Raw genomic sequence first — 11,916 nt, 5'->3', positions numbered from 1 at the left:
TTGCCAGGGACCGAATGTAATAGAGAGTGCTCATTGAAGCCTTATGTCCCATAGGGACATAGAGAAGTAGTAGTGGGACAATGTGAGAGACACCAAGTAAAGTCAATATATTATTGTAAATATTATCATTACTATAGTGGAACAATAAAACACAATAGATGGTTTAGAACTTTTAATATTTATAGCACAGACCACAACTGGCCAACAAATAAGTCTAAAAATAAATTATGCTTAAGAAATGTACCAAAAATAAAAATATATAAATACACTCTTTGTAGAGCAAATTAAAATGATAAAACTGTCACACAACTTCACAACTGGTAGACATACTGTGAGCCTACTTAAAGTATTTTCTTCCTCTCAAAAGTAAACAGTTTAACAAATGCTCTCAATATAACACTGAACAATGTACAAAAAATAAATAATAATAATAAAATATAATATTTTTGGGTTTTATTTTTATTACCTACAGAGAACGTCATTTAGAGGTTATTTAAGCCAAATTCTAGGGTTTTTTGCCGCACGTGTTCAAAACCGGTCAAACAAAGGAACAAAGGGAACGTTCCCTGCATGTCATTTTTGGGTTTTATTCTATAACCTAAAGAGAACGTTCTCAGAATGTTCTCGCAGGTTATTTTTTATTTTATTTTTATAACCATGTAAACTAATTAAAACGTTGCAGATGATACCAATAGGCTACAGAGATTATTCTAATGCTGAAATGTGTAATTTATAAACAAACTATATAATGCTCGGACACCCTTGGTCTCTATCGCGCACTGTCGAGCGCCCTCGCGGACATACTCGGTCTCTCTCTCTGTTCGCTTCTGTTTCAATAAAATTGAAATTTGAAAAGATTTCAATCTCACTGTTTCTGTGGTGTTGCCACACATTTAGATGGAACCTAGATGATCCCTAGTTTGGCCACATACATATGATTCCTAGTTGGGCCCCACCTAAAGCCCTGTGAAATCCTGCATAAAACCTAAATGAGTAAGTATTAGGGCTGTCACTTTACGTTTGAAAATCAATTGCACAATCGATCGGACCAACCAACACAAGTTTCGAAAACGAAAATAGGGAATCGATTTTAACGGCTTTCTCTCGGAGCGCATCCAGCTCGTCACGATACGCCCGCAGCGAACGCACGTCACACAGCAACTGCAGGCTCTGACAAACACACATAACAGCAAATTATACTTCTGCATAATGTGTCTTTTTTTACTACAAAAATGTGAATTCTGCCGGTATTCAGACAGTCTCATGCATACAGATACAGATTCGGGCTACGGTCTATAATTGCCTACATAGGCAAAATTTGTTTGACATTTCTAATCCTAAACACAACTATGTTGAAGCCTGCAGTAATGTTTTTCATTGATGTTATGGCAGTCCACTCTGCTTATTGTTTTTCGAGAATGTTGCACGAATGTTGTTAGTTGCCCGTGGATTTGCCTATATTTGGCGTTTAAAATGGAAACGTCTTTAGACATGGAAAATCGATTTTACAAACGATTCAATGAACACTTATGTCTCAAAAATCGAACAGGATTTTTTCAAAAAAGTGACAGTCCTAGTAAGTATCTGGGGCCAACATGGAACCCGTGGACAAACCCACTTACAGCCCGTATTTCAGCCCATGTAGTACCCACAAAAAAAAAACTAAAACTTGGACCAAGATGGGTCTTGTGCATGTTGCCCAGTTGGGGCCCACCTGTTTATGATCGATTGCTGCTGATCACTGATCGATTGCTCCTGTCTGCCTCGCTGCCTGCTGTGAGTGTGTTTGCTTCGGTGCTGTAAGCTCCATCTTAGCCTCGTATTTCCTTGTTTTGAACCATCCTTTACTACAATTTCCAGTTGTTTATACTACTACTAAATACAGCTTACCCAACATCTCAGATTAACCTGACATCGCTAGCTTCTGTTACTACTAGCACAACACGCTAGTAATTCACTATTTTTATTTTTTTATTTTTCTCTTGCGCGCCCGCGCCTTTGAGTTCATAAAAGCTTAGGTGAGTAAGAATCACTCAACAAACACGGTGAGTAATGTCTTGTCCTGTTATTGTCACTTGCACTTCATGTCACATGTTTAGCATAGCCTTCTCTGCTGGCAATATAGGATTTATATGTGATAAATGCAAGGAGACAGTTAGGCTAACGGAGAAGATTTCAGAACTAGAGACACGCATCCAAACTTTAATTGAGGATAGTAAGAGTGCTAGAGCTTTAGATGCTTTGGATGCGCCTAGCATAGTGAACTCTTTACATGATTCGGTTCCAGCTGAATTAGTGCCTGCGCAGCCGGGCAAATGGGTGACAGTGAGGGATTGCTCTAGTCGCGGATCAAAAAACCACTCTTCTGTTCCGATTACCATAACAAATCGATTTGCCCCGCTCAGTGAAACACCCACTGAGAGTTCTGTTGATTGTGCCCTAGTTATTGGCGATTCTATTACATGGAACGTGAAAATAGAGACACCTGCCACCATAGTCACATGTTTGCCGGGAGCCAGAGTGCCTGACATCAAAGCAAATTTAAAAGTGCTGGCTAATGCTAATCGTAAATTCTCTAAGATCATTATCCACGTTGGCACAAATGATGTTCGACTCCGCCAGTCGGAGATCACCAAAATGAATATTAAAGAGGTGTGTGAACTCGCAAGTACAATGTCAAGCACTGTAATTTGCTCTGGCCCCCTTCCTGTTCGCAGGAGTGATGAGATAGTTAGTAGATTGTGTTCTCTTAACGATTGGCTGTCTAAGTGGTGTCCGCTTAATAATATAGAATTTATAGACAATTGGAAAAGTTTTTGGGGCAAACCTGACCTGTTGAAAAGAGATGGTATTCATCCCTCCTGGGATGGTGCTGCTCTTCTCTCTAGTAATATGGCACATAGTCTTAAAGCTCAAACATGACAATCTGGGGCTCAGGTCAGGAAGCAGACAGACTGGCTTAACCGACCGTCTGCTAGCGGCCTCGCGTCACCCAGGTCAGATAAATCCCATCACATAGAGCCTCTTTCACCTACCTATCATCATATAGAGACTGTGTCTGTTCCCCGAATTTGGAAATCCAAAAAACGTTTAAACCCATCTAAGGTTAAAAATTTAATTGATGTTCAACAAATAAAAAACAGCTATAATACAGATGAGCAAATGCTAAAGCTTGGGTTGCTGAATATTCGATCGCTTACTTCAAAAGCACTCATTGTTAATGATATGATTTCAGATAATAACCTAGATGTGCTGTGTTTGACAGAAACCTGGCTAAAACCAAACGATTACATTACTTTAAATGAGTCCACCCCGCAAGATTACTGTTATAAACATGAGCCTTGTCTGAAACGCAAAGGGAATGCAAACGCAAATAGTTGCTGTAATTTATAGTAATATTTTCAAAACCACTAAGAAATCAAGTTTTAAATATAATTCTTTTGAAGTGTTAGTACTTAATGTAAAAATATATAGTATAAATGATAAATCACGTTTGAGATTTGTGCTGGCTACTGTATACAGGCCACCAGGGTACCATAAATATTTTATCAAAGAATTTGCAGACTTTCTATCAGAATTAATATTGACTGCAGATAAAGTACTAATTGTTGGTGATTTTAATATATACATCGATAATGAAAAAGATGCATTGGGTTTGGCATTTAAAGACATTGTAAACTCTATTGGAGTTAGACAACACGTGTCAGGACCTACTCATTGTCGTAATCATACTCTAGATCTAATATTATCACATGGAATAGATGTTGATGCCGTAGAAATTCTGCAGCAGAGCGATGACATCTCAGATCATTATCTAGTCTCGTGTAAATTTCATTTAGCCAAGCCTGCAAAGCCGACTCCGTGTTTCAAATATGTTAGAGTCAGATCTATTACTTCTGCTACTAAAGATTGCTTTATTAATAATCTTCCTAATCAGTTTCATCATCTCAGCATCCCAGATAGCTTAGAAGAACTTGATATTACAACAGAAACTTTTAACTCTCTCTTTTCCAGCACTTTAGACACAGTTGCTCCGTTGCGCTTGAAGATTAAAGAAAATAGTCCAACGCCGTGGTAAAACGAGCACACTCAGGCCCTTAAGAGAGCAGCCAGAAAAATGGAGCGCAACTGGAAGAAAACAAAACTAGAGATATTTCGCATTTCATGGAAAGAGAGCTCGATTGCAGGGGCGTCGCACCCGTGGGGGATGTGGGTGTTTTAACACCCACACTTTTCCCGATGAGAGGGTTCAACACCCACACTTTTTCTGCAGGTTTTCCGCAGTTTTGCACAAACGCCTTACTACAGTCGTTCCTCCGTTTCTGCCGGAGAAGAGGCTGCCTCCTCTCCCCCTCCCTCTCAAACGTGACACCGGCTTTGAGTGTGACCGGCTGATGATTGGCTGTTCTGCCTTAAGTCCCGCCTCTCTTGGTGTGTTAGATGTATCGCCAGCTCGTGCTGAGGCGGGAACTTGATTAAAGTTACTTGAATGTTTATCGTTATTTACGTCTCCCCTTTCCAGGTACTTTGAATGAGTGTTTATGCTTTGGAGGTTTTTAAATAAGCTTGATATGTGTTTGGGAAGATGTTCTTTTTATGTTTTGTTGACATGTCGAGTGTTTTCTGTATTATATTTCGTTTTTTAGACTAATGCTAATTTGGATATTGTTCAGCAGCTAGCTAAATTCAGTTATGTATGTGGTATGTAGTGTATAAAGTAACTGTGATGAAGAAGGCAGGGGATTGACGAGGAAGAGGACAAATAGCCATTATTAAGCAGTGTATTTATGGGTTTATTGCCAGTGCAATTGATTTTGATGTTTTGAGCGTTGTTTGTTGATTAGCTGAATACTTTAGTGGATACTTACCTGTTGTGTTTGATTGTACCTTTTGAGGAGAAAAAAGTGAGAAATCATGACCTTGGGTCTCATTCATGAAACATTCGTAAATATACGAGTAAATATGTGAGTGATTTGCGAGACATTCCCGAAAATTCTTCTCCTGATTCACAAATACTTCGTAAACGTCAGATTTGATAGTGAAATGTGTGTGTGGGTTAATGAATTCCAATCAGTCGTAAATGGGACGCGCGTGCACGCTCATTCTCTCAATTACCATAAATCCCGCCCATTAAAACCAACTGACAACTATATATGGGCATCATATTATGACACGAAACGAAGGATTTCAACATGTCTTCTCAAAAGCGAATGAAGAAGAGAAATTTCTCAGATGCAGAAATTGAAGTTTTATTATCAGAAGTTCATTCAAAACGCCACATTTTATTTTCAAGCATAGGCCTACATAGTGGCGTATCAGGTCCTAAAAAAAAGGATTTTTTAGGTGCTTTAGGTAAAAATGCTTGGCAGCATATTACAGATGCAGTTAATGGAGTTTCATCTGTTAATCGAACAATCCCAGAAGTGAAAAGAAAATGGTTCGACATGAAGCTTGACTGCAACACTTGTGACTTGCGGACTTGTAAAAAAAAAAAAAATGAATAAACAGCTTGAATATAAAATAAAAAAATAAATAAAAAAAATAAAAATAAAAAAACTTGCGGACTTGTGTGCCGTTTGCAGATGCTATTACTGCCTCTCGTAATAAAAGTCAAAAGAAAAACCGTATGTAATTACTATATAGGCCTATAATATTTTTTCAAAATGCTGTGTAAATATGTAGCCTACCCGATTAAGGTGAATTAAAATGCAGCCTTATTAATGAGCAAAACGTTCGGATGTTAAGCGCACTATTTACGTGTGGCTGGGAGCAGATTTATCTGGGTGTAGATTTCTTTCGTACCAACTAACATTTGGAAAATACGAACATTTTAATGAATCCGAAAATTTACGCCAGAACCACTTTACACACGATTTACACAAAAATTTGTTCTGCTCGTGTTTCATGAATGAGACCCATTGTTTGCATATCTGTTGAAGAACTATGAAAGAAAAGTGTATATTATTTTAATGTTTAAAAACAGTAAATTGTTACATTATTTATACCACCTGAGAAAAAGCTTTGGGTGGCCTTTTTTTTTTTTTTTTTATAAATATATCTCCCCTCTTCAGGGCGCAAGTAAGCAAAATTTAGCAGTCTCAGTCACAGTCCTGTCAGACCCATGTCACTATCAAGCTTACCACTGTCTTTTTGTCACGCAGTATCATTAAGATGCAGAAAAGAAAGAGGCAGGAGAAGATTGACATCTTTTTCAAGAGAAATCCTGTAAGTGAAGTTGAAAGCTGAAAGTTGAAAAATGTTGACATTAAACAACAGTAGCCTATTATCATTAGATATTGTTTGCATTTATTTCATGATATTACTTTTCAGTATCCACTGAGGTTTGCTAGTGCCACAGCTGTAACTGTTTGACCCTATTCCTTTACCACTGCACCCTTGTTTAGGAGAGAAAGTTGCTGGAGCCATCAGTTTCAGATAGAGCACAGGAAGGTTCACAGGTGAGCAATGAAATGAATATTACAGTTTCTGAAAGAGTTATATGAAGGAAGAGAGGCCATGCGTGTGTTTGTGTAATGTTTGGTGCTTATTTCCATCCCAGGTGCATGCGTGTGTCTGGTGTGTTTATATCAAATTCACAATTTCATTTCAAACGTTTTGATTAGGGTGTATGTGAGGATGTGGCCAGGAGTGATGAAGACAGAGATGAAGAGGGAGGAAAAAGCAGACCCGAAGCAGGCAGGCACGAAGCAGGCAGGCCCGAAGCAGGCAGGTCCGAAGCAGGCAGGTCCGAAGCAGGCAGGCACGAAGCAGGCAGGCACGAAGCAGGCAGGCACGAAGCAGGCAGGTCCGAAGCAGGCAGGCACGAAGCAGGCAGGTCCGAAGCAGGCAGGCACGAAGCAGGCAGGCACGAAGCAGGCAGGCCCGAAGCAGGCAGGTCCGAAGCAGGCAGGCACGAAGCAGGCAGGCACGAAGCAGGCAGGCCCGAAGCAGGCAGGCACGAAGCAGGCAGGCCCGAAGCAGGCAGGTCCGAAGCAGGCAGGTCCGAAGCAGGCAGGCACGAAGCAGGCAGGTCCGAAGCAGGCAGGCACGAAGCAGGCAGGCACGAAGCAGGCAGGCCCGAAGCAGGCAGGCACGAAGCAGGCAGGCACGAAGCAGGCAGGCCCGAAGCAGGCAGGCACGAAGCAGGCAGGTCCGAAGCAGGCAGGCACGAAGCAGGCAGGTCCGAAGCAGGCAGGCCAGAAGAACAGAGTGAGGGAGAGGTCAGAGAGGATAAGGATGAAGATGAAATGGTTGAGAGAGGAGCAGAGAACTCAGACGTGGCTGTTACTCGCCATCAGTTCAGTAAGCCCAATCAACCAGATCCAAAATTAATTGCAAAACAGTCCTTGCCCAAATATACTCTGAGTTTTCAAACTCAGTGGTACCAGAAATTTCCATGGCTCCATGTCAGTCCTGGTGTTGAGGGTGTATTGTGCTTTTACTGCTCCAAAGCCTTTAACTCTGAGACATCACCTCTTGCCAAGAATGCTGATTCAGCATTCATTTCATCTGGGTTTAAAAATTGGAAAAAAGCCCTTGAGCGATTTACTGTGCATGAGAGATCTGATAGTCATAAGACAGCCATGACAACGCACATCTATGAAGATCAATCAGTACAGGTTCAGCTATCTAGTGCGAGTGTGAAACAGCAAGAGGAAGCAAGGGGATGTCTTCTCAAAATCATTGGTGCTGTGCAGATGTTGGCTAGGCAGGGCTTACCTTTTAGGGGCCATGAATGTGGTGAGGGAAATTTTGAACAGGTTCTGAAGTACAAATCAGAGGATGACCCCTCTCTAACCAAGTGGTTGACAGGTGGTAGAAAGGATGTATATACTTCAGCTATGGTTCAAAATGAAATTCTAACTGTGTTCAGCAGCGTGATCATACGCGAAGTAGTTGAAAACATCAGATCACTTCCACACCTTCAGTTCTCTGTGATGATGGATGGGACACGAGACGTGTCTGGAAAAGAGCAAGAGGCAGTGTGTTTGAGATATGTTGACAAGGATTTAGTCCCTCGTGAAGAATTTATTGGTCTTTATGAGGTTTCTTTGACAACAGGAGAAAATCTAGCAAAAGTAGTCATGGATGTTTTGCAGCGCCTAAACTTGCCTATCACTGGGTTGCGTGGCCAAGCATACGATGGGGCCGCAAATATGGCTGGCAAATACAATGGAGCACAGGCCATTGTAAGAAAAACACAACCTCTGGCTCCCTATGTTCATTGTGCTGCCCACTGTGTTAACCTAATTACACAGAGGTCCTGTACTGCCTCAATATTTATACGGAATTCTCTGGATTGGGTCAATGAGTTGGGAGTGTTGTTTGGGCAGTCAGGGAAACTGAAGGACATATTTAAGGGAATTGCAAGGTCTGAGGAGGGTGAGGGTCCATGTCACACTATAAGACCTCTGTGTCCAACAAGGTGGACGGTCCGCACTAGTGCCATCCGAAGTGTGCTAAACCAGTACGAGTGCATAAACAAGGCTTTGGCTGAGATGGCAATGAGTGAGTCTGATGCGGCTAGTAAGGCACAGGGGCTGTATGAGACATTTCAGCAGGGAAATGTTGTCCTTGGTCTTGTGTGTGCTTTGGAGATCACAGGGGAGTTGGAGGTTTTGAATATGTCCCTCCAGAGAAGAACACAGACCCTAGATGGTATGCTTTCAGCTGTTGCCTGTGTTAAGGAAAGTTTCAGCAAAAAGAGAAACACAGAGAGTTTTCAGGCTCTTTACACAAAAGCAACAAGGATGTGTGAGACACTCCATCTCACTCCAATTGCCTCTCCTCGTGTCCGTATCCCACCTCAGCGCTTCACAGGTAGTGCTCCTGCACATGTACATGTGTCCCCTTCTGACTACTACAGGACTGAATTCTACAAAGTTCTGGATGTTGCTGACATGCAGTTTAGAGAAAGATTTGAGCAGGAGGGAATGCAAATGTTAAGGCACCTGGAACAAATTCTCTTAACTGGAAAGATACATGATGTTGTCCAACAGTACCCAGAAATCAACCCAGACATCCTCAAAGTTCAGCTTGCGTTGTTCAGAATGAAGTACAGCTTCCAGTCTAGTACTGAAATTGTTGCTGTTCTTCAACGGATGACCCCAGAGGTCCGTGGTCTCTTTGACCAAGTCGAAACAGTTGCCCGACTCCTCCTAGTTGTGCCTGTGTCATCAGCAGAGTCAGAAAGGAGTTTCAGCAGCCTCCGGAGGCTGAAAACATGGCTACGCAGCACCATGACCCAAACCCGCCTCAACAGTGTTGCTGTGTGCCATGTACATAAAGACAAGCTGGACAGGGTAAACAGAAAAAAGATTGCTGAACAGTTTGTCTCCTGTAAGGAGGGCAGAAAGAGCACTTTTGGTTCTTTTAAATGAGAGGTAGTTGGTCATATGTTCATTGGTCAGTTTGGTTGTTGTTCTTTGCATATATATATATATATATATATATATATATATATATATATATATATATATATATATTGTTCTTAATATATATATATATATATATATATATATATATATATATATATATATATATATATTATATTGTTCTTAATATATATATATATATATTATATATTGTATATCTGGAGTTTGCTGTAACAAAAATAGTTTCCCCCTCTGATTATTAAAGTATTTCTGATTCTGATTCTTTAGCAAGTCTACTGTTGCGTATTTTCACTTATTTTATTATTTTCCGTGTTCCGAGTGTGTTTTTATACTTTTCTAGTATCACTAATTTAAATGGGAAGCTTTTTATATCTTTTTTTTTTTTTTTTCGAAGAACTATACCATACAAAATGTTATCAAGAAACAAAAAAGTAAAAAAAGAAACAGAAAAAGATGGAAATACAAATTACAACAAACAAAACAATTGCCAGGGGGAGGAAAGTATTATACACGCATAAAATCAAATAAATAAATTGCAAAATTTACAAATTTTTAAAGTTCTTACTGCTTTCTTATTCTGAGTCTCTGATACTGTCAATATAAATACATATTTCAGTTAACAAAACCATAAAATTGTTTTTTTTTTTATTGCTAAATTTACACTTATGAATGTGAAATTTGGTCAACAGAATAAGTAAATTAATTAAGTAAAAGTACTGTTCTTTTTGGTCAGGATAGTCAGTTAAGCCAAAAAGTACATCTTCCCATAAGAGTGAAAAATGTTTTAAACACTGAATATTCTCCCTAATAAACCTTTGGACCTTACCCCATAGTGTAACTGAGTGCACAGTGCCAAAATAAGTGCAAGGCAGTCTCCTCATATTCATTACAAAAAGTACAATTTACATTTATTCCTTTTTTAAAAATTTTGTAAGTAATGACTTGCTGGATAAAATCTGTGAATAAGTTTATAAGAAACTTCTTTAATCTTATTTCTAAAATAGCTTTTTATATCTTGTATGCTATACCTTTTGTACCCTTCTGTCATTGTATTCATCGTTTTTATTGTTAATAAACAAACCACATCCATCCCCCCCACTTTTAAAAAGCTTGCTACGCCCCTGCTCGATTGCTTACAGAGAGGCCTTAAAAGCTGCTAGATCTGCTTATTTTTCAATCCTATTAGAAGAAAATAAACATAATCCTAGGTATTTATTTGAAACGGTGGCTCAACTAATGAAAAAGAAAGCTTCAAGCACCGAAGTTTCCAAGCAGCACAGCAGTAATGACTTTATGAACTTCTTCACTTATAAGATTGATAATATCAGGGAGAAAATTATAACTATGCAACCGTCTACTACAGTATCGCATCAGGCAGTGCATTGTAGTCTCCCTGAGGAAAAATTTGATTCATTCGTTCCTATAGGAGAGGAAGAATTTACTAAACTCGTTAAATCATCTAAATCTACAACATGTATGTTAGACCCTATACCGACTAAGCTACTGAAAGAAATAATTCCAGATGTCATAGATCCTCTTCTTAATATCATTAATTCATCTTTGTCTCTAGGATACGTACCAAAAACCTTTAAGCTGGCTATGATTAAACCGCTTGTTAAAAAAACGCAACTTGATCCTACAGAATTAGTCAATTACAGGCCGATCTCAAATCTACCTTATCTGTCAAAGATATTAGAAAAAGCAGTGTCTTCACAACTGTGTTCCTTTCTTGAAAGAAATGATATCTGCGAGGATTTCCAGTCCGGATTTAGACCATACCATAGTACCGAGACAGCTCTCATCAGAGTCACAAATGATTTGCTCTTATCATCCGATCGTGGTTGTGTCTCTCTATTAGTGTTACTCGATCTTAGTGCTGCATTTGACACTATCGACCACAACATTCTTTTAAATAGACTCGAAAATTATGTTGGCATTAGTGGAATTGCACTAGCATGGTTTAAATCATACTTATCTGACCGTTATCAGTTTGTAGCAGTAAATGAAGAGATGTCTCATCGATCACAAGTTCAGTATGGCGTACCACAAGGCTCAGTACTAGGACCGCTGCTGTTCACTCTGTACATGCTACCATTAGGAGATATCATTAGGAAGCATGGCATTAGCTTTCACTGTTATGCCGACGATACTCAGCTGTATATTTCTTCAAAACTTAACGAAACTTACCAATTCACAAAACTAACGGAATGCATAGCTGATATAAAAAATTGGATGACTCGTAATTTCCTACTTCTAAATTGTGAAAAAACAGAGATTCTAATTATTGGACAAAAAACTTCCTCACGTAATAACCTAAAATACTGTCTAACACTTGATGGCTGCTCTGTTAAGTCTTCGTCGTCGGTTAGGAACCTGGGTGTGCTCTTTGATACCAATCTTTCATTTGAAAGTCACGTATCTAGTATCTGTAAAACTGCATTTCCCTTTCGTTGTCACTCCGAGTTACGTCGGATGACGACGAATGGGGTTTCGCTTAGAAATCCTATCATCTTCGAGTATA

General features: G+C 39.5%; 1 protein-coding gene across 1 annotated transcript; it reads left to right on the top strand.

Moving 5' to 3' along the window:
* Window positions 1-7,583: 7,583 nt before the first annotated feature.
* On the top strand, window positions 7,584-9,380 carry LOC307159118 (zinc finger MYM-type protein 1-like; the record flags this gene model as incomplete). The annotated part of the gene is made up of 1 exon (XM_079872331.1): window positions 7,584-9,380. The coding sequence occupies one exon, from the start codon at window positions 7,584-7,586 to the stop codon at window positions 9,378-9,380; it is 1,797 nt and encodes a 598-aa protein (XP_079728457.1).
* Between the last annotated feature and the right edge of the window lie 2,536 nt (window positions 9,381-11,916).

This window comes from Squalius cephalus, assembly GCF_949319135.1.
Source record: "Squalius cephalus genome assembly, chromosome: 5".
Lineage (NCBI taxonomy): Eukaryota > Metazoa > Chordata > Actinopteri > Cypriniformes > Leuciscidae > Squalius > Squalius cephalus.
Note: the sequence above shows the minus strand (reverse complement) of the source record. Positions and strands in the feature narration are given on the sequence as shown.